Source organism: Varanus komodoensis, unplaced genomic scaffold (genome assembly GCF_004798865.1).
Source record: "Varanus komodoensis strain SLA01 unplaced genomic scaffold, ASM479886v1 scaffold33, whole genome shotgun sequence".
In the NCBI taxonomy this organism is placed as follows: Eukaryota; Metazoa; Chordata; class Lepidosauria; order Squamata; family Varanidae; genus Varanus; species Varanus komodoensis.
Genome location: NW_025335817.1, coordinates 2,285,343 through 2,307,426, shown reverse-complemented (window position 1 = coordinate 2,307,426; position 22,084 = coordinate 2,285,343). Strand labels below are relative to the sequence as shown.

The window sequence follows — 22,084 nt, the reverse complement described above, 5'->3', positions numbered from 1 at the left end:
GGCGCCAGCGTTCTGCCCTCATAAGGAGAGCCGCTGCCCCGCCTTGTGCCTCCTCCCCGTCCCACGCGCCGGTTGGCCGCCTCGCCCCCACGTGACGCGCTTCGCCGCGCTGATTGGGCCATGGACGCGGGTCGGCCTGCCGCCGGTGAAGCTCATCAAGGCCTGATGGCTACGCGGGCAGAAACGCGTCCGGCGCCGGGCCCGGAGAAGGCCCAAGATGGCGGCGGGTGGGAGTCTCTTACGCTGGTGAGTGATGCGCCGGGGGGCTGCCCGTCTCCCCGCGCCCGGCCGGCCCCGACTGGGCCCCAAGCTCCGGGGCCGCGCAGTCAGTCCCAGCGGTAACGGGGGCGAGAGCGCCTCTGCGCGTGTACAGAGCGCCCACTCCGCCCCTTACAGGGCGCGGCGCGTCCCGCCCGAACAGGGCGTGCGCGTTGGTCTCTGACAGGCTGAAGACGTTTCCTCCGCAGCGAGCCCGCCGCGGCCCGGGGGCTTTCTTCCGGGATAAGCCCGCGGAGGGCATACCCGGCCCCTGGGAGCAAGCCCCGGCGTCCGAGTAGCCGCGGAGAGTGTCGCGCTGCGAGGTGCACGTGCATACACGGGCACAGCTGATGGGAGCTGGAGTCCAGCGCCCGGGGGAGCCGCCCGGACCCCCTCCCCGCCGCCCAGCCTCCTCCAGCTGGCCGTGGGAGTCGTAGTCCCAGGCCCGGGGAGGCTGCTTTGCGGCGGCGCCCCCGCGTGCAAACGAATGCGTTCCCCGGCGAGAAGGCTGTGCCCTTCCCGGCCCGGGGCCTCGCCGCCGGCCCCGTCGCTGGCCCGGCCTTCCCCTCCGCGGCGCCGGTGCACGGGAAGCGCTGCTCCCCGGAGGAGGCCGCTCCGAATCGCCTCCCCGCGTTATTCAGGCCGCCTGCCCCGTGTGCTTCTGTAGCTGAAGCGCCCTCTGCGAGTCTGGAGCTTGGTGGGACCCCTTGCAGATGTGTGCACGGGGCAGGCTGCGGTGTGAATCGGCAAGAAAAAGAAGGCAAGATAAAACCGAGCAGCCATGGGAAGAAGGAACACATGTCAAACGGCGCAAACGGCAAGACCTCACAGCGCTCTTCTCCCAGTTGGGAAGAGGCTTTCTTCCAGCCCTGGGAGGCAGTTGTTGTGATCAAAATAGTACTTCTTAAGATACAGTAACAGTTTCTCTGGTCCTTCTTGTAAAACACAAACACTCCTTTAATGAATCAATAGCAACAATTGATGGGCAAATTGGAGGACATGAGAGGGGGGAGCAAAGGTGAAAAATTGAATTGACAGAAGACACTTTAGCTTTTTATTCCTTCTTGGTAAGATGATTCTCAGAATGGCCCCCTCACCATTTAGTTCTGTATTTACACCTACAGTGCAGCCTCATGGTTTTTAATGGAAATTATTTCCCAGGCCCCAAAATATTTTCTGTGAATGTAGCCAAGGTTGTAGTAATGAAATGGAAGTACTTTTGATCATGTCATAAATTAAAATAAGTTCATAGAACTTTAACGTATGTTATTCCGTTAAATCAGTTCTAATTGTGGCTTAACTGCTGCTTGATAGAAATTATTATTTCTTAGCTCTGTAAGCCACATTTCTAGTTCCCCCAAGCAGAGTGCAAGATAAACGTGCTAACTCCAGTTTAGAACTTGCTTTTATAACTGTGCTTAACATATTAATATGTTTGACTGTCTTTTCTTACACAAACAGGGATATTCCACCACAAAATGGTCATGGTGTGTATTTTTCGCGAGACATTTACGAAAAATTCTCAATGGCTCCAAGCCTTTCTGAGTTACTGTCAAAAAGGTACTAGTATGAGCTTTCTGAATTTCTAAGTTAAATAGATGTATAGGGAATTTCTGCATATTTTGGAGAAGGGCATGCATTTTTCCTTGGGAATGTCTCACAGTTTTGGGGACATATTCCCAAATAAGCATAATAAGGAATTAGAGTTTTACAATGCAATTCTAGGCCATGTTTACCTGGAAGTAGGCGCCACTCTATTGACTGAGGTTTATTCCATAGTAAATCTTGTTTAGGGTTGAACCTTTAGAATGCATCCTGACAATGAGCTGGTTTGTATGTCACAGCAACATTTGCTGGTAAATTGTGTGTTAATGACCCCATTTCTTGTGGTAGTGTGTGCTTTGTCCAAGCCCCTTTGGGGTTCCAGAAACAACCTATGAGGGGTTCCCCATGACATCCAGACCAGGATGATTTGGGGGTTTTGTGGTTTTTCAAAAAAATTAACTGGAGAACAGATAATAGGGTTTATTGTGCTCTTACTGTATCTAAGGTAAACTGTGGTTTTGGCTGGAACAGCTTCAGGCAGGCAGGACTGCTTGTGAAATCAAGGGAAGGTGTGTGGTTATTTTGGGAACATTGAATGAAGGAGCCATAGTCTTGGTTGCCCCGGGAATATAGGAACTGAACTCAGAGGATGCAGCTAAGAACATGGGGAGACAAAAGCTCCCATTATTTCAAGAGTGTGTGGATTGGTACCCAATGATGCACTCAGTCCCATCCCTCTTTATAGAAACTGCAGTCTGAGGAGGAGAGGCATTCGTTGATGAAAGCATCGTTTATATACAGAACAGGTTGGCCACGCAGGTGAAAGGGAGCTGCTAGGGTGCGTTTGGCATGCGGTGTGCGGAAGGCTTTGACAGCAGCACGCTGCGAAATAATCCTGACAGGCTGCCATTCCCTCTCCGTCAAATGTAGCTAATTTAAGCTGCTAGAATCACTTGACATGCCTACATCAGGCCTTTCTTAGTCAGCATCTTGTTGGTGTAGCAGCTTAATTAAATTTGCCAGTTCGTGCCACAAGGATGGACATGTTCTCTCATTCTGAGAGACAGCTGTGTAGTATTATTAAAAGCTGTAGAAGTGATACTGTTGAGACGTTTTCCTGGTGTGTAAATCAAGTCTTTCTTTTCCACTAGATCAGCAGTTAACACTCGGTTTAGTTAATCCAAAATGTGCTTATTAGGAAGCATACTTTGGCTAAATAATTAAGAGCTAAGCAAGCCTTCACCCATTAGAGTATTTTGAGTATGGTCTTCATAATTGGTAGTACTCTTTGAAGACCAACATGCTGTGAAGTGACATTCAAAGAAGATAAACTGCCCGGGATTCAAGGAACAATAAAGCAAGCTCTGCGGCCCAAGAGGCTCGAGTGCTGTTTTCCCAAATAACAGCTCTTCGTGCCACACGATAAAGAGGAGGAGTGTTTGAGAAGAAGCTTTTTATATCACTTAGCATCTTGAAAAAACAGTTTTGCAGAGAGCTTGAAATACAAGGCCTTACATGTGAAAATGCCGCATAGTAACTACAAATGCATTTCTGGAAGCATCAAATGCATCCTAATTTGCAAACGGACTGTGCCCCTCGATCCGTTAGGGAAGGCTGGGTAAAAACAGGGGCTGCAGTGGGCCCTCCCTGAATACCAGGCGAGGGCATTCCTCAGAGTGAGGATTGTTGTGGAAAAGGCTCACGCCTAGGAGAAGGACATGTTGCAAAATGGCAAAGCACATGGTGGTGGTGCAATTAGCTGAACAGAACAGTGAGAAGGGAAGGCTGTTGCGCATCACAACACAAAGGGAAAACTTGTTGGGTGCCTGAAGAAAATATTTATTCTGCCCAACATGTTTTGGGGAAATATGCAACACAGAAGGTACATTGAAGGGGATACTTCTTGATATATCTGGGGAAAAAAATTATCCCTGAGGAAAGAGAATTTTTTTTGCCCCTGAAACATGTTAGCCAGAATAAATATTTTCAGGCGGGTGAGAATTTTTTTCTCCTCTGTTGGGCTATAGAACCAGCAGTGGCTCCATCATAGCAGGACTGAGAACAACAAAATGATGTAAACTGCTTTGGGTTCTTTAAAAGAAGAAGAAGGTGGGATACACAGCCACTAAATAAATAATAAAATGATAGGGCAGTCTTGCTTCCATTCAGACACTCCTTGGTATTCAAATTCCATGTCCGTGACCTGTTGAATTTTGCAGGTACGATCTAGTGCTTAAATATGCATTTTTCTTCCTGCTTTCCAATGACTTTTCCTTTTGTTTTGTGTCCTTTCCTTTGTAAGCCTGCAAGCAGAAACTGTCTTGCTTCTTATCTTTGCAAGCTGAGTGCCTTTTTGGCCCAATCTTGTAATAAGAATATTATAAATGGTGGTAAATATATGGGGAAAAGGTCTCCTGGAATAATGTTGCAGATTGACAGTATAAGCTTTTGCATCTTTTCAGAGGTGTGATTTCCACCAAACATTGAGAGGGTAGAATTCTGAGTTAACGTTCACAGGATTGTGCTTTTACTAGTTCGTTAGATCTTGGCCATTGTCTCAGAACAGAGATGCTAACGATTTCTTACAATTGAGGGGGAACTGTGAGAGACAAGGAAGTGTTGCTCTTTGCATTAGACAGCGTCTGCCTCCCAACCAGTGGACTAACTCCCAACCAGGAGTTAGTGATGCTCCTTCCAGTTAAAATTGCAGTTTATTTTAAATCTTCTGGGTCTGGTAAGCAGAGAAACTAATATGATGGTGTGGCCAGTCTGCTTACAAACTTCTTTCGAAATAAAAAATATAGATAATAAGCGTGAGGCTATGTGCTGAATGGGTATCTACCCCCCCAAAAAAGCCCCCCCCCAACAAAAGTGTACAGGTATGCTGTTTGCTTCTTCCTTCTTTTTCAGGCATGGGGGAGACAATGCCGATACGAGCAATTCTGGGCAAGGAAATTGTGCTTCGAGCAAATTGGCTCCAGCAAACCCAGTCAAAGTGACAGTTACGCCTTCAGCAGAGGCCGTCCCTTTTCAACACCCCCGCGTCCCCTATACTTACTTTTCTAGTTTGACTGAGAAAGAGCAGAGGAGATACTTATATTTGTTGTCCACGTACTTAAATGCCAAGCCCAGCCTGATAGGCACGTCCGAGCAAAAAGATTATTTGCAGTATCTGGTGAGTGTCCGGTTTCTTTTTCTTGCCACCGCCAATAAGACAAATAAATTGTACTTACTGTCCTTGTATGCAAACATAAGCATAGTGGCTAACTGAAATACAGAAGCGGTATTATCCCGGGCTTTGCAGCCCAGCAGGTACACTCTGCAAGGTCTCCTCCAGCCTTGTGCGTGTTCACACAATTGTAGGAAGATGCCCTGTTGGCCCACCCAGCCCAATATTGCCCACGCTGACTGGCAGCTGCTTTCCAGGCCTGCCTGGAGATGCCAGAGTTTTAACCTAGGACAATCTCCATGCACAGCAGAGGCTTTATTACTTAACTAAAGGTCCTTCAAACCTTCCTCTTGCTAAGCCTTAGGATTTTTGTGAACGATCGTTTCCCTGTTTCTCCCTGCACTATTGGATGGTCCCACAAAGTAGTAATAGTGGTAGTAATATCCAGAGCATTTCACTGGGACATTCAGGACATGATTTTAAGTGCTACTCATTTATTTTCTGGGAGAAGTAGTGGCAAAGTAAATATGTTTCCTGCTATTATCCAGAACTGTTCCTTTTGTTGGAAGAAAATAGGTCGAAAGAAGAAAATTCAAGCAGCCACGCACAGCACAATGAACACATTGAATTGTACTTTAAGTTAGAATTACAGTATATAGAATTATAGTATTAAGTTATTTTTCTTGAAGCATTCAATCTTCTAGGATGTCATGCGGGGTTGTAACAAATAAATACAAAAAAGTATATCTCTATGTTATAACTGCCAAGGAACATAGAAATCTGCCTTCTGCTAGGTCAACCTGTCTAGCCCAGTGTTGTCAGCACTGACTGTCAGCAGCACGCCCAGATTTCAGAGTGGTTCTTTCCCAGCCCACGTGGCAATTCTAGGATCAAACCTGGAGTCTTCTGCAGGCAAAACAAATGCTTTTCTACTTGAACCACCAGCCTCCTCCAGTAGTTGTTCCCGGTTCTGCCGGTCTTCATGCAAAGGCTCACACATGAAAGCAAAGTCTTAACCCTAAGACAGGAACAATTATGCTTTTCCTGTTGGATCTTGGTTCCTGTTGTGTAGCGCAACTGGGCATCACTTCTTATTTAATGAATTGATTTGCTTGTTTGTTTTATGTCTTGAAGCAAATGAAAGAATTTGTGAGCAAAGAAGTTGCAGAGTTCCAAAAGTTTGCCCAAAATGCTGCTCGAAGTTGTGCCAAAGATTATGATGAGATTTCTGAGGAGGCCTCGCTTTATGTCAAGGTAAGAGTAGTAAAGGATCGCTTTTCTGCCTTTTCAAGTTGAGCAAGTCTTAATTATTTATTCACATTCCTAGACTGTCCAATAGCTGAAACTTTCTGGGAAGTCTGAACACTTTGAAAACACTGGCAAACTTTATAGTTTACATAGCTCTTGCAATGTAGCTATTTGAATTTTTCTGAGACTCTGTTGAAGAAAATCCTAACAAGCTTTTTTTCCCCCCTCCAAAGAAATTTTTAACTTGTCGTATTGGTTACGTGAAGAAGTACCCTGAATGTTATACCCTTCATGAAGTTACCAGCATCATGGGAGGAAAATTTAGCACAGAACTGACATTAAAACTTGAAAAAAGCCTTCTTGCTTTGGTAAGGTGTACATCAATCTTCTTTGTGTTGAGTTGCAGCTTTGTTCATTTGGATCGGTACAAATTATGCCCCTTAGCTGGACATGCAAAGAGCACCTTTGCCTTCTGCATGCAAACTGTCTTGCCCAGAGTGGGCCCATTTGCCCATCTGACCCATTATTGTCCACACTGACTGGCAGCAGCCCTTCATTATTTCAGAGAGGATTCCTTCCAATGGAGATACCTGGGACTTGAGTGTGGTACCTTTTGCATGCAAACCATGTGCATTCTAGGCAACACAACGGGGAATTCTCTGCTTCCACACCTCCACTGATTATCACAGTTCATGCCCTTGTAAATGAAGCACATAATTTAGTTCCCTGCCCACTTAGAATCCCTCCCAAAATTATTAATTCTCTCTCTCTTTTTTTTTTTCCTTCAAGGGAAAGGTAAACTTCATTAAGCGATACTTTCCAAAACTACCCACATCAATACAGTTACCAGATAATAGTGATAATAATGAGCTGGGCATTTTAACTCCAGAACAGAGAGCTTCAGTGCTGCATGATGTAAGTAAAAATTGGCAGTGGATCAAGAAAAGCATAACCCCAGAAACAACCCAGTTTTAGTGGGAATGGTGCAGTAGAAATTCTTAATATATTGTGTTTGCTGATTGATGTAGTTATTCTAAAACTCTAATCCTGCCAGCTAGTCAAGAAAGGATCTTGTGGCTAGTCCAATAAAGGCACGAGTTTTAATTTGGCTTTGACCCTGAGCAGGTTGTCTTGTTCGCAGGTAGCACCAAGCCACAGTTCGGAGTAGCATGGACAAACTTTTGCAAGCCCGAGTAGAGCCCCCGTTCATGTTGTCCCCTTTCCTCTTCCCATAAAAGGGGGTATAAAACAATCTAGTTTGCACTCGGCTTGTTCAGCGATTGACGAGAGTTTGTTTCAAAACAGAATTCCTGATTCATATATACTGAGAACAGCATTGCAGAAATGGTAACCGAATCCAGGCTAAGTCTTTTCACCTTCACCAAAAGAAAGACCGGGAATGCCTGAGTCTTAACCCGGCTTGTGCGTATGCTCCTAAATTCTGGCTTAGGTTTGCGTATGAAGCAAGCTACTTCATTCCGCAGTAATCTGCTCTGTGGTTTGCGCTAGCGGAAAATTGCTCATTGCATCGTAACACTGTACTGGGGGTTCTGTTTTTGCAGGGGTGCAGAAGTATGAACCCCACGCAGCCTGCCAAGGCATCCTGGATGTGCTGCATTCTGGGGTTTCCTGTGTCAGGCCCAGAATCTATTTCTTACTTCCAGGCTCTGATGAGAGACTGGAGCTAAGGAATGGATTCCCTCACTGGTTCTAAGAAAAGACTCCCTCCATGGTGTCAGTAACGAATTACTTTTTTCTGAGCCCCGAAGTCCTGCATTCTCGTATAACAGAGTAGGTCTTCATTCCTGTCTTGTTTTGAGAAAGGTCTTCTGTTACTTTCATTGCCTTTTCATGGACCTCCCAAAAATACACTGTAGAGCACAGTTCATGAATTATTCCAAGCACTGCTTGGGCCGTCATGCATGTAAATTTGATGTAACTTTAATTGATGAGTTAGGAACCATCTTTTAACAAATTAAGGCGGCAAGAGAACAATCTTTTTCATCAAGTGCACAACCACTGGGGAGATGGGCTTCCCTTCTCAGCCCTGATCTTGACAAAACTCATGTCTTGTCTAGCAGTTAGCACTGAAATAGGTGTTGACAGGTGGAGAAATCAGTTAGGCACTGGATTTGGAATGCTAGGGTTGGTTTCTAAACATGTGTGTAGAGAAATACAGTGGTACCTTGGCTCATGAACTTAATCCGTTCCAGGACTCTGGTCGTGACCCAAGTTAAATTTCCTCATAAGATTCAGTGTAAATAAGGTCAGTCTGTTCTGTAATTATTTTTTTATTCAGAAAAATGTAAAGCAAAGTGACAAAGAATGAAAAAGATTGTGGCCATCTCCCTGCCCCCACCCCCAGCACGACCGCAATCCTGCCTGTCATCCCTGCATGCGCCCATCATCCCGGCATGCTGGAGGCAGGGAGGCGGGTGTGAACGCAGGCGCGCTGGGGGGGGGAGATGGCCGAGATCGGGATTGCGCTCCTGCAGGAAAGACGGGCGCTATCTCGGCCATCTCCGCCCCACCCTCAGCACAATCGCGGCCATCTCCCCACTCGGGGGGATGTCTGCGATTGCAGCCGCCACCCAATGCGGAGTTCGCAACCTAAGTCAAATTTTTAATGAAATTTTTGTTTGCAACCCAATTTGGTTGTGAACTGAGGCGTTTGTGAGCTGAGGTACCAGTGTATTTCTGAGTCTTTTAATAAATACCTTGATTCTTACTGTAGCAGTTCAGTTTCCCACTCTTAGGGATTAAATGATATTTCAATAATTTATTTGTCTGGATCAAGTATGTTTTCAGCACATACTCGGTTAACAATGGGATGCTTATGGTTCTGTCCAGCTTCCATAATCTCAGCTCGTTTTCTGTTTTCTTTTCAAAAGGCGGTGAGCAGGGATCCAAACGCTGAAAAACTTGCTGCAAAATACTGTCCTCAGGTGGTGCTAACAAGCGAGTCGTTATTCACATTGTTAAACAATCACGGTCTGGATTACAGACAGCAGTGGGAACTGCCTGTTTCCGTGAAAACCATTTCTGCAGAAGGTAGGACTTTTCTCCCAGGGTAAAATGTTGACAAATGGTCAAATTGTGTGTGTTTTTCCCTTGCTGCACATTTCTTAATTTATTTTGCATTGCATTAAAGCAATATGTTGATTCTACATAATTTTGCAGGTAAGGTAAGTGAAGAATTGAAAAACTGGTTTTCTTTCCACCCTCCTATTTTTGTATGCTTAAAAAAACCCAGATGATACATAAATGTATTGATGATGCAAAACTTCAGTGGAATCGAGTCATTATTGAGAAGGAGTTGCATTTTTATTCCTGTGCCTATTAATGCAACCTCTGCACTTCCTGGTGTTTTAATGTACTCAAAAAAGAACATTAAGTTAACATTTAGGCCGTGTCTGAAAAGTATGCTTCTATTTTCGTGCTGCTAAAGGTGAAAATGCACTTCTCTCTTTAAAGGCCTCAAACCAGTTAAGGTTGTCTATCTGGATCCCCCTCTTCCAAAGAAAGAGATGACTATAAGAGAGAAAAACCAGGTTTTTCACGAATTTCTGTTAGACTTTCACATGACCAAACGATCACATGTTGTTGCACATGCTATAATTCTTGACAAGGCACCTGAAGTACTGGTGAGTTCTGATTTTAAGCTCTTCTCACTTTTAATGGGCATTGGGAAAGGCTTGGCAAAAGCATTCCAGGACAACTCATCTTCCCTCATTCTGCACAGAATTTAGTTTCTGGTACATAATTTAAATTCTAGGGACCCTCATGTGTTGAAGGGATGAGGAAAGCTTGTAGTCAACAAGGAACAGGCAAATGGATTTGGAGAAAGTACTGACAGTAAGAGCAGAAGGGATCTGCACTGGTCGGACTGGTCCAGCACCCAGTTCCTTGCAGCCAGTGACAATATGCAAAATTTGCTCCTCTTTGGTGCCTCTGTCAGAATGTTTCAGTGGTCCCAGTTGGAGGCAATAAGATCCATCTAACAAACCGGACAGTGCAGCGAACCCGTGTGCTCCAGCAGTCCCTTTCTCACTTCTCTCCCCTCGGCGCGTCTTAATTCAGTACTCCTGAAGCTGGTGAAACCAACGTTCCCATTGCATCCAAACTGGGTGAGAGTGGCATAAACCAGACTAGTTCTCAGACCTGGTTGTACTTGTAGATTAAAACACAGGCTTTTCTTCAGTCTGGATGTGGCAAGAATTATGCCTTATCGCCCCACTGAAGTTTCCATCCTGGCATGGGAAAAGAAGGATGGGGGAAGGAAATAGACACGACACGCTGATTCAGCCTGATAAACTATTGGAAACATATGCCCTTTGCTTGCTCCCACGTAGCCCATGGAGCTGTAGGTACCCTGCCTAGTTTTTTGTCTAGCTTCAGCAAGGAAAGTCCTTCTCTTATTTCCAGTCTCTCCTGTGAAAGAGCAGAGAAGGGGGAATGGGTTTCAGTGCCAGCACCTGCGAAGGGAAGGCCCTGGCAGGGCTGGATGGAAACAAAATTTCTTGTGGGGGAAGCATGACTGTATTTTGGGGTTTGGGCAGTGTGAATGAGTGAGTGTGTCTGCTTCTTTGAGTCTGTGCATGTGTGTGTGTGTACCCCCAAGCTTGTGCACACCTGACTTGTTCGGCTGAGATAGTTCCTGAAACATTCAGATGCAGGCAGCAAGTGGATTAGTAACTTTTCCTTCCAAGATTTCAGGAGCAGAACATTCGTTCCCATTTCTTGATGTACAGCTTTTCTTTCTCTCTTCTAGCTGGAAGCTGCCCCTGAAGATTGCCATGCTAGGCGGGTGCCAGTAGCCGATTCTACAGATATAGACTTTAACACTGATGTCACAGAACTAGAAACCTTTGGTTCAACATCTAAGCTTCTGAATTTTGCTAAACAAGAGAGCACTCCGACAAAACCTGCCTTTTTATCTAAAACCTTGTCAAAGCATCCGAAAGTCGAAAAAGAATCGGTGTGGGGTGTGAACAGTGAACAGGGAGAGGGAAGTCGTAAAGCCGGTGAGCAGAGGACAGAATTTAGCAGCAGGCAGAATTTAACTGAGACTCCACCTTCAGGCAATGAAGTCTTGGGTTTGAAGGACAATGCATCAGTTAAAGATTTTAAGGCAATGGCTGCTGAACCAGAAAGCCAAGAGGAAAGTCTGGGCCATGCTTTATTTGGTTCATCTAATGCAAAAGATACCTTGAAGGAAGGAACTGATGTAGCACCAGATGTGACGTCAACGGTGCCATCCCACCATAGCGATACGGATGAGGAATCTTTGGTCATTGACACAGAATGTACAGAGAGTGGGCGTTGTGAGCAAAGTTTGATCACCTCCAGTTGCGACCCCCAAGCATATCCTCCCGAGTCTCCTTGCTCTGAGGAAGCCTGTTCCAGAAAACTGGCTGATCCGTCGGCGCTTTCAGAACAAGAAGTGAATGTTCCCCCAGAACACTCCAAACTGTTGTCCGAAAAGGCTGATCCTCTTGGGCAGATCCTGAAAATGCAAGCTGAGCTCCACAGGTCGCCTTCTCCAAACCATCGGGGGCAGCCGCAGTCTCACCCGGAAAGAAGTTTGAGTCTCGTGCCAAGCCAGGAGCACACGCAACCAGAAACTTCCTTGCCTTCCACTCCGGAGCCTGGACAAAGTGCCGCTGCAGATACCAGCAGTTCCTTCAAGTTCACCTGGGCAACAAACTTTCAGGCATCACAAAAACGTGAGTGACTTTAATACCGGGAAATTGCTATTTAATGGGGCAAAGTGTCTTTGAGAATCCAGGACTGTGTCTGAGATCCTGGCCAACGACCAGCAGTTCCTTGCTGGAAGTTGAATCCAACCTGTTCATTCCTGAGTCAACACTCAAAAATGTCATTGGCGAGAAAAGATACTCTTAGAACAGGTGCAACCTGTGGAATGTCAATTCCGACTAACTTTTCACTGTCTCTTTTGGAAAGGGGCCTCTTGGGATGCCGCTGAGGATCGCTCGGAATATACGCTGCCGCCGCAGGGCAACGCGATCTACAAACTCTTCCGCCTGGACAGCTTGCTGCTGTTGGTACGCTGCTCTGTGCAGAAAGCTGAGCTGAGGCCGCGCAATAAGAAAGTCAGAGTCAAGCGCGTAAGTGCTCAGGTTCTGTTGGCCTGATGGGGCTTGGCTTGCAGCTCCCCTGGGTGGCGAGCAGTTTTGCAGTGCTGTGCAAAAGCGGTGCTGGAGAGAAGGTCCTGGTCAGCTCTTGTTGATTTATGGACTGAGCTGGCTGCTTCCATGGGATCAAGGCTTACAGTCTGAAAGGGCACGACATGCAAGGAAAAAGGAGTGGGGAGGGAAGAAGAAAAAAATAATTCTTGTGGGACCGGTGGAATGGCTGTGGTTCTCATGGGTCTCAGCAGGGGTCTCCTAGTGGGAGCTTCCACTTGGCTGTTGGAAAGGACGGAGCGTCTGCTAAATCTGGCCCTCTCTTAGCTCTGGGTCAGCAGCCAGGAGGACTAACCTGGCCCAGCCGTTAAGCCATGTCCTGTACAGCCTCAGTCGTACAGTACAACACGAGCAGGAGAGGAGCTGCCCAGTGGACCTGCTGGCCACCTCGCCCCCTGCTTTTGCGTCATTCTTGAGTGGGCACCAGGAGTCCCTTTGGGCCGCCTTTGTCACTGTCGGCACTTCCCGGGCCACTGGAGGTCCCTGTGTGCTGCTTGCTGCCTCTGGAGCGTGGCCTCGGCTGCACTTCCCATAATGGCGGCGACGCACCATTATGGCTCACGGGAGCAGAACGATTTGCTGCAGCTTCTCTTGTTGCTGCGGGAACTCCCAGGATAATTAGGGACTGTTCCTCCTCCTCCTCCTCCTCCTCCTCCTCCTCTCTGCCTCTTGGGCTCTGTGCGCCACACGCTCCTTATCTCGGTGTTTACAGAATAACTTGACAGCAAAGTTCCTTAACACTGCGAAATGTATTCCTATTACAGTGAAGGGAAATTGTCGTATCTCACAGTGTCCTGGAGGACAGCCAGTGAAGCGAATCCTGAGCCAGACAGGGCAGAGCGGCTGTTTGTGGGTGGTCTGCTGGAGGGGTGCCTTCTTCCGCCGACGGAAAGGCTCTGCCCGCGCCAGGCACTGCTGCCTGATGGTCAGAAGCATCCCTTCCACTGCTTGTCGCAGCCAGCAGGCTCTCTGGCCCTCGGAGTGCCACTTTTGCTGGGCTGGAGGGGCTCCCCTGGGGGAGGAGGAGGCAGAGCGCTTGCACCTGCTTCAGTCTAGGCCTGGCTTGCAGTTCGAGCTCTTCTGAGCAGGGTTGTGCTCGCCGCAAAGACTAAGGTTGGCCACTGCTTGTTTCTGGCCTTTCTTCTGGGCCCAGGCCTGGATCTTTACAGCACTCCAAGTAGGTGCCCTGGTGCCATCTGTGGTCCAAAGTGCCTTCCACCCTTTGAGTTTGCTCCTGGGCAGCCAGAGCTCATTCACGGCTAGCCACGCCTTGACAATCCCGGTTAGACACTCCCGGTGTGCTATCAGTGCTCCTGCCTTTGAAGGTCATTCCTTCTTTGGTTTCTTCAAAATCTAATAACCAGACTGCTGTCCGGAACTGGCATTTCCCAGCCCTGTTGCCTGAGATACTTCTCAGATTTTAGATATGAGGTTTGGCTTTGCTCCTTCCTGTTTCATGCACCCCTTCATGAAAAATCAGGGACATTTTAGCCATGCAAAGAACACGCATAAGCAGAATTGGAGTGGAGCAGGATAAAAAGGTTTATAAAAACAAACTCCCTCTATTTTATGTGTTCTTTCCAGCAGGGTTGCTTTGCCTGTATTCATGAGGTTACAAGGTCTGATCAGCTTCCAGATCATCGAATCTGTGAAGTCATATTTTAGGGGAGAAATTGTCATTCTGTTTATAATATTGGTGTGTGGGCATTTAATCTGTGTGTGTTCCTCTTACAATCGGAATTCATTAGTCTCCTTTTTAAAATTGCTAAAGGTGGGCAGCATTGCAGTGTTAATTTTTTCAGCGAACCTCAGAATGCATGCCAGGCCTGGTGCCGTTGGCTTAGTTCTTAGTCATCGTGATTGTGTTGCGCTCTATCCATAATAAGTTTTCCCAGGGCACATGCAAGGTGCCAGAAACACCTTTTATCTTTTTATCCCAGAAACACGCTGCAAATGTTCACAGCTGTCAAACATTCTGCCCTTCTAAATCCATCAACTGGTTTGCGGAAGTCCGAGCATGTTGAAGCTGTGACCAAAAGGCAGTGTTAATTATTTCTGTGACAGAACACAGCAAAGATAAGGCGAGAACCTTTACTTTGTAAAATGTAACTGGATCTGCAGAGTGGCAAGCAATGGTTCTGCGCCACTAGCCCCAGAGGCTTAGAGCCCCAGGGCAACGCCAAGCCATGACTCTCAAGAACATTTTGCCATGCCGAGGGGGGGCGGGGGGGGGGGTCTGGCTGACCTGCCACTGCCAGAGCAGCTGCAGCAATGCTGGCTTCTTTGCCATTCCTTTTTCCTCTTCTGTTACGACTGTTAGATAGCAAGCCTGCTCTGCTGGCTTATCAGTTACTTTATATACCCAGAAGACACGTTAGTCACTAGGTCAACGTAAAATATTATGCCAGTGTCTTATGACCAGCGTTGGCCGGCTGTTCTTTTCCAAGCCCTATCCAAAGGGTTACCAAGCCCTAAATGTGTCAAGCCCAGATTCCCTGAAAGATCATCTCCTTCCGTATGAACCTGCCTGGACTCAGAGCTCATCTTGAGAGGTTCTTTTGCTGCCTTCACAAGACAAAGTGGGGTGAGCCACTAGCAAAGAGAGGGCTTTGTGTCTCCAGGTGTCCACATGCCTTCCCCAGAGACTGGCCTGGTGCCCGTGGTGCGGTCCCTCTCATTGCCTTTGGATTTCTTCAGGCTTTTGAGCTCTTCAGTTTTTACAGGATGTTTCCAGATCTTTGCAGTGTTGCTGGCTTATCCTCTGGTTTTGTTCTGCTCTCAACTTGCAAGTCCACAGAGTATGTTTTGCTGTGCTGCTGAATGTTGCAGTTAAATGTCTTGGTTTGCAAACTTCCCAGAAAGTTTGCCTGTTGAATGGTGTAGAAGTGAGACAAATCAACAACAGAGACAACAGTCTTGAAAATAAAGTTATCTCAATTTCAAAGTAGAATATTGGGCCCTTGCTTTGTTGTTGCAAGGGTTTTGAAATGCATACAACATTTCATCAAACCATCGAAAGGGGCTCTTCCTTTGCTAACATGGAGGAACATCAATTGCAAGGACTTGTAGTTAGATCTGCCATGTCACTTCCTAATTACAAAACTCTAGCATTTTATGCATGTTGAAGTTACGAACTGAGAGTTACCGCCAACAGTCCTTGAGTTCTAAAGGGTTTTCAACATTTACTTATTTTATTTATTTAGGAGACTTCTATGCCGCCCCATTCGCCGAAGCCTCGGGGCGGCTCACATCCATAAATAAACTTCCATAGAATGATATAAATTAAGTCGCCCTGGCCAAAGAATAAAATGAATAAATACTATTAACAATTAACATGATCCAGTGAAGGTTTGGCAAGCGTGTAGAAGCCTCCGTGTGAATTCATCTTTAGCTGAATCAGGAGTTGAACAGATGCACACTTGCATGCACCCGTGAGTGTCGACGTTCTGCATTTTTCCTCCCGCTGTGAGCAATTCTTCTTGGAAAGCCGAGAACCTAAGATGAGCCCTGTGGGATCCGAGGTCAGGTCTGCCTAGTCCAGCCTGCCATTCACACGGTGGAGAAGCGCATTCCCCCAGGAAACCCACACGTCAAAAGTGGATCCTCAAGACAATGCCCCCTTTTTTCAGAATGCACTGGAATTGAGCAAACTTTCACCGTCTCCGAGTCCAGTACCGGATGGTGCCAGACTCAGCCTAGCACTGCCAATCAATCAGGTGCATGTTTTGGTTTCCAGCTAAATGCACAGACTGAAACGCTTTAATCAACGGGCAAAGAGGCTTATTTAGCTTTGTTCCTTTTGTTTGGCAGCACTTCCCAGTTTATGTATTGCCGAAACTAGAATATCAACCCTTCTATGGTGCAGAAGCATTGAGTGAAAGTGAAATATGCCAGCTGTGGACAGAAAGTTTGTTACATTCCAACAGCTCATTTGCAGTTGGTAAGTTCATTTTTGTTTGCAGGTATAAATGAATTACGTTCCACAGAAATGTGCGGGCTGCTTTCCTGTTCTCGTATCTTTATCAGCAACCAACCTCAGTCACACATGGTTTCTTAAAAATCAAAGCAACCTTGATTTTTTGAATGAAACTCTGTATGGGCGGGTTCACCATTACGGCAAGTGGCCCTGCGTGGTTACCGTTGTTTTCATCATGATCTCCCTGACAGACGGTTCAGCGGTTTGTTTCTGTGTTACCATAGTTCCCTTCCTCCCTGTTCAGTCCACTCGCTGTTGGCACATATCCCATCAGCCACTGGCCTGAAATTCAGTCCCAAGTGGTCCCCCTCTTCCTCATTGGTCCACACAGTTCCCTGGGCTTGTTCGTTCTCTCTCTCTCGCTCTCTCTCTGTGCTTTGCTTTTCCACGTCCCTCATCCAAACTGGCATAATGAATGGATCTGCCTGTAGAAACTAACTTTTTTCCATATCAGAACATCTTTTATACACATCCTCCTATCCCTCGCCTTCCCTGGCTGAAGTTAGAAAATGAATTGTTGGCAGCCTAGCTATATGGTGCAAGGACTCTGCCCGCGGCGTGGGGTTCTTCACCGCCATCTCCCCGTTGTTTTCATCGCTCATACCAGTGAAGGACTGGGCAAGAAGGTCTTTGTTTTTTCATGGCTACCTCTGCTGCTCCCCCGGGTCACGGGCTGCCATGACATCCCGTCTGGTAAGTGACAAGGTACTGCGGACAGAGCACCCCCACACCTTGGAGGGCAGGGCAGCCAAACCACACAGCACCAGTCCCATCCGTGAGTTACTGGCGGACTCTGGGGACAAGACATGCAGCACCCTCCCAGCATGCTATCGGGAATTTCTTATTTGGCAGGTTCAAAGTTTGAAATCGCCCCCAAATCCACCAAAACGTTGTATTCCCTTACTATGTTTGTCAGGGAAGTAGCATTGTTTGGCGTTCCGATAGCATTGTGTTGAATAAAGCACGTATCTTAAGTTTACTTAACTCGAGGGCTCCGGATTGGCAGTGCACACGGCAGCTTGGTTTGAAAGGTGTTCCCCCTATAAAGGCTGAATGGAATGTCAAACACGGCATAAGAGAGCCTCAAGAATGGATTATTTGTGAGTGAGTGCAACACCCAGAACCTTCAGATAAGTTGCTGTTTAAATAGTCTCTCCTCCTTTGTGTATGCGCCGGTGCGTTGGAGGAGTCGTAGCGCCGATTCAGGGTCAGTCCCAGAAGCAGGCGTTTCTGAGCGCAACCCTGAAGCTTTGCTCCTGATCCCCAGAGCGCTCCGGGTTGGGAGTCCTCCGCTTCTCTTATTCTCTGCTAGTGGGAGCCAGGGAGACGGCTAGAGGCAAAAGGGCTTCTGAGTCCTGCATTTCTTCCCCATATTATCAGGATGAGTCTCTTGGCTTTAGACTATGCTGTGACAAACGGCCTCGAGCTCCTGCAGATTCTCCTCTTCTTCCTCTGCCCACTCACCACCCTGCTCTCTTCTCACGCCACAGCTGCTACCCTGGAAGAGCAGTTGCCACTGCTTTCCACAGCCGCTGCAAGGGGCCGGGCCGGGCCGGGCCGGGTGGGGAAGCATTGCAGCTTCAGGCTCCCTCCCATGGTCACAGCAGAGTCTTGTGTGGGTGGTGGATCCGCCATATTTCTGTTTTCTGGGATGCTCTTCCAGGGATGGTAGGATTGCTCTGCCCTTTTAGTGTGATTCTTCTTCTAAAGCTACGCATCCCAACCCCGCCCCCACCCGCCCCACTTCCCATCGGTAGCCAGTGGGATTTGACTGGCCACTGTTGGAAGGCAGTGTTGAACTACACAGACGGGCAGGATTAAGCACTTGTGGTCTCCCTGTATTGCATCCCTGTTCATCGTTCACACGGTTCTGACATTCCAGCGGTGCTGTGATTTTCTTTTACCCAAAACTGTGGCATCTCCTGTACTTTAGGTTGTGCATCATCTTTATTGTGGACTTCCTCATTCTTGTGAAATGACTTGGTTTGGTGACTTTTCCCTGCCTTCAGGTCATATCGATGCCCTCACTTCACAGCTCTTTCTGCTCGAGCGGCTCTCGGCAGAAGATTTGAAGAAGAGATTTGGCACATTCAAGTGAGTCCCCTGCCTGAACGCGAGTGCTTTGTGAGGTCCCTGCAGCAGCTTCTAAACCAGCCAGTTCCTCCCCTCTAGAAACCCACAGCATTAACACTACATTTATCCATGCATGAACTGCCCAGGGGTTACCTGTTCCGATTCCCCGTATTGGAGACAAATGAAATGCAACAGCAATGCTTCATTGTGTTTGCACAGAAAACTGCAAAAAGTTGATCAATAAATGAAATCAGCAGCAGCAGTGTGGATTGCGATGCCCATTATCCTGGGCCATGGCTAACTGTGGTGGGACAGAGTAGTTTTACTATCTGATCTCTTACCCCTTTGCACTATAGATAGTTCACAAGCCACGCTGGCCCCTAGAATCATTGCCAAAACAGGCCCTCCTTGTCTGTTTTCTGAAATGTCAGCTGACACAGGTCACTCCTCATTCTACAATCATGAGGTTTAGAAACTTAGATCTTGGTGACACATGAAAGCTGGGAATGCTGTGGTGATGGGCACCCTGCCAGATGCTGCATCTCACACATGTCTGATGATACAACAGCTGCACATTTGTGGCCTTAAAGCCTGGAGATGGACACTCGCTTTAGGCAATATGTGACGACAACTGGCAAACTGCCTAGTGCTCTGTGATTATTTTTTAAGGAGCTGTGATGGCAGAGCAGTAATTTTTAGTGTGAGCTCAGTGCTTCCCCTGCAAATTATTGACTGCTTCTGAATGTTATTCTTTACTCGCAGGCCGGCAAATTCACTGAACATTCTTCAGCATCTCCTGAAGACAGTGACTGCGTAAGTATCTCCTTCACCTTTCTTTCTTTCTTTCTTTGCAGTGAATGTTGGAAAAGACCCTGTGGGTGTCAACCTCCAGTGGATGCGCTGGGCCTGGTCGGGGAAGGGTTTGAGGCGCAAGAGCGTGCTCGGGGGGAACTGGAATTGGGAACTTCGGCAGCGGTCGAGCCAAAGGGAACTGCTAGAGGACGGGCTGAGCACAGTCGCTAACGGAAAAGGAAAACCAGGGCTGTGAACTGCCAGCTTCACAGGCCGTTGGGAGAGTGAGGCCAGTGCGGAGGGAGACCCAAGGGGCTTGGTGGGCCAGGCAAGGCAGAGGAAAGAATACCCCAGCACTCATCCCTTCGTACTGTTGTCTGTTGTCAATAATATTTTTATCCTTCCTCTCCTTGCAATATCGGCAATGTTTTAAAAAGTGGTCAAAAATCCCTGTAGTTTTTTGATCAAAGGGGTGCTGCAGAGGAGACGGCGGGGATAAGCGGCTTGCCCGCCTCAGAGCCCCCCTGAGACCCCCATTGTGAAGTCCTCTGTGTTTCAGCTTGCAGGAGGGCTCCTACCTCTTGGCTCACGCCGCGGGAGACGCCTCGGTTGCAATCTATCGGCGCGCCGACGAAAAGGCCCCCAGGACCGCGTACAACTTGCACGCAGCTCACGCCGACCTGCCCGGAGTGCCTTCCACCCTCTCGGTCCCGTGGGTGCCGCTGGATCCCAGCCTCCCGTTGCCGGCTCACTTCGCGCAAGGACGAGTCCCCTGCACATTCCCTCCGAAGCCGGCAGAGAGCACGAAGAAGCCGAAGGTGAGAGACTGCGGTGGAGCGGGGCTAGGCGGGCTTGCCTGGTCTTGGCAGTCGCGCGGCGAGGGGCGGTATTAGGCCGCTCGCTCATCTGAGCTCCTCAGGAGCAAGTCGCAGGCCAGATTCATTTGTTCCCCGCACAAAGGAGCTTGTGTGTCCAAAAATCGGAGCTTGGTCGGGGTGCCTAATGGTGTGAAGTGCAAGCGCTTCGTCCAACCGACAGCGTGGCCACGAAACCGTTCACCGTGATAAATCCGATAGTTTTTTAACTGGTACAAGCCCCTGTTGTTGGCTGGTTTGTTCCCATGGGAGAAGGAACGGTGGTGGTTGAATTAAAAAAAAAAAGTCTTCAGTTCTTTCTTGTCAGGAATTGTGTGATTACTCTTAATGAAGGAAAGCCTGTTTTTGATGTTCTAGATATAAACATGTAATTTTATGTGGGTGGCTTGCTCCTTCCTCCCTTTTTTCCCTTCCTGGTGGGTGGGTATGTTTTGCTCGTAAGCAAAGCCCAAACAGCTCTTCCGGAAGCATGCATGCTCCGTCCCCTCCAGCCTTGCTTCCGCAGAGGCAAGAGTTCAAATACACGCATGCAGAATGCCTCAAGAGTCAGGGCAGGCCACTGCCCTGGCAGTGGGGAGAGCTTCAGCCCCTGGGCCAAATTCAGCTCTCTGCTGTTGGCCATGCCACCAGCCCCTTCCTCAAACTACTGCTCGTTGCTGCTCTCCTGGCTTTTCCCCACGCTGTGCGCTTGAAGACCCAGCGACTGGCAGTGAGAGCTTTCATTTGCTGGCAGTTTTTTTCGGCCCCGATTGCCCCCAAGTACTTTTGTCGGAGCTCTCAGTGGGTGAGCACATGGCCGCCTTGCTCAGCCACCTCTTAACCACAGTTCTTCGTTGTTGCTGGATGTGGGTTTTATTTGAAGCGTGCACGAGGGTGGAGAGAGGCATTCCATGAAGTGAAGTGTGTGCTCACACGGGATGAGACAGACCTTGGGGCACTTCCAGGTAGAGAGCCCTGGTCCTGTCCTTCGAAGGGCTGTTCATCCTTCGGTCTCTTCTTCTTTGATGGATTCTAGGCCTCTCCAAAACTCCCGACAGCCCCAGCCTGCACGACTAGTAGCCAGGGCTAATGGGGCTTGCAGTCCAGCCACATCTGGCAGGCCATGGGTCCTTTTCCCATGGTCTGAGCGCTTGCAGCTGTACCCAGTGGCTGCAAAATACCAACTTCCCAGCCCTGAGCTTGACAGATGCTGGCTTCAGTGCCCGCGTCTTTTGATACTCTGCATGCAAGAAGGAGCTGTACTCCGCTTCTCGCCTGGAGTCTTGCCCGTGCTGCCTGCGACCACCCCTCACATTCTGTGAGTGAGCCTTACAGCTCTCTGTCCTGCCTCCGATTAGCTAGTGACTGGCTGAGGATGCTGGGCAAAGGAGTTGGCTTAAGTCCCAGCACTGCCTGTCTTTGCGGGTGAGTGTAGGATTTGGACACTGCAGTCCGAGGCATGATTTCTTGGAAGCGACCCTCCCAAGCTCAGGAAGGCTTTCCCAGACAGCACTGCAGATCTGTTTCAAGCAGGAAATGTAGGCTTGAGCTTTGGAAGCCTGCTGCTGTATTTATTTTGTAAAATCACACACCACCCAGTCAATAGGATTCTTTTCCACAAAGGCAGATTTATGGTGCAGGACAGATAAGGCAACACCAAACCTTATTAGGACAGTGAGTACCTGGAGGAGGGCCTTCTCTGCAGTGGCGCCCCACCTATGGAATGCGCTTCCCAGAGAGGTCCGCCTGGCGCCATCGTTATTTGCTTTTTGGCGCCAGGCTAAGACCTTTTTATTTAAAACTTATTTTAAGTGTTAACTTATGTATTTATAGGATTTTAAATTTTTAAGCTGAGATGTTGCCGGGCTTTTAAATTTTTAATTGTATTAATTGTTATTTATATATTTTAATTATGCTGTGAGCCACCCCGAGGCTTTGTTGCGATGGGGGCGGCATAGAAATG

At 47.9% G+C, this 22,084-nt stretch overlaps 1 protein-coding gene across 3 annotated transcripts in view; it reads left to right on the top strand.

The window, feature by feature from the left end:
* Nucleotides 1-129: 129 nt before the first annotated feature.
* Nucleotides 130-22,084, top strand: part of ICE2 (interactor of little elongation complex ELL subunit 2) — a 23,957-nt gene continuing 2,002 nt past the window's right edge. The window contains exons 1-14 of one of the 3 annotated variants that reach the window (XM_044438617.1): nucleotides 130-246; nucleotides 1,720-1,818; nucleotides 4,714-4,978; nucleotides 6,107-6,226; nucleotides 6,454-6,588; nucleotides 7,010-7,135; nucleotides 9,112-9,271; nucleotides 9,695-9,864; nucleotides 10,992-11,946; nucleotides 12,185-12,348; nucleotides 16,237-16,366; nucleotides 18,412-18,496; nucleotides 19,238-19,288; nucleotides 19,827-20,085. In XM_044438617.1, the coding sequence (XP_044294552.1) occupies nucleotides 218-246; nucleotides 1,720-1,818; nucleotides 4,714-4,978; nucleotides 6,107-6,226; nucleotides 6,454-6,588; nucleotides 7,010-7,135; nucleotides 9,112-9,271; nucleotides 9,695-9,864; nucleotides 10,992-11,946; nucleotides 12,185-12,348; nucleotides 16,237-16,366; nucleotides 18,412-18,496; nucleotides 19,238-19,288; nucleotides 19,827-20,085 (2,748 nt within the window). In that variant the 5' untranslated portion in view covers nucleotides 130-217. Of the gene's footprint in view, nucleotides 247-879; nucleotides 1,076-1,103; nucleotides 1,326-1,719; nucleotides 1,819-4,713; nucleotides 4,979-6,106; nucleotides 6,227-6,453; nucleotides 6,589-7,009; nucleotides 7,136-9,111; nucleotides 9,272-9,694; nucleotides 9,865-10,991; nucleotides 11,947-12,184; nucleotides 12,349-16,236; nucleotides 16,367-18,411; nucleotides 18,497-19,237; nucleotides 19,289-19,826; nucleotides 20,086-22,084 lie in introns of those variants that run through there. The other 2 variants (XM_044438616.1, XM_044438618.1) reach the window with 2 other exon arrangements.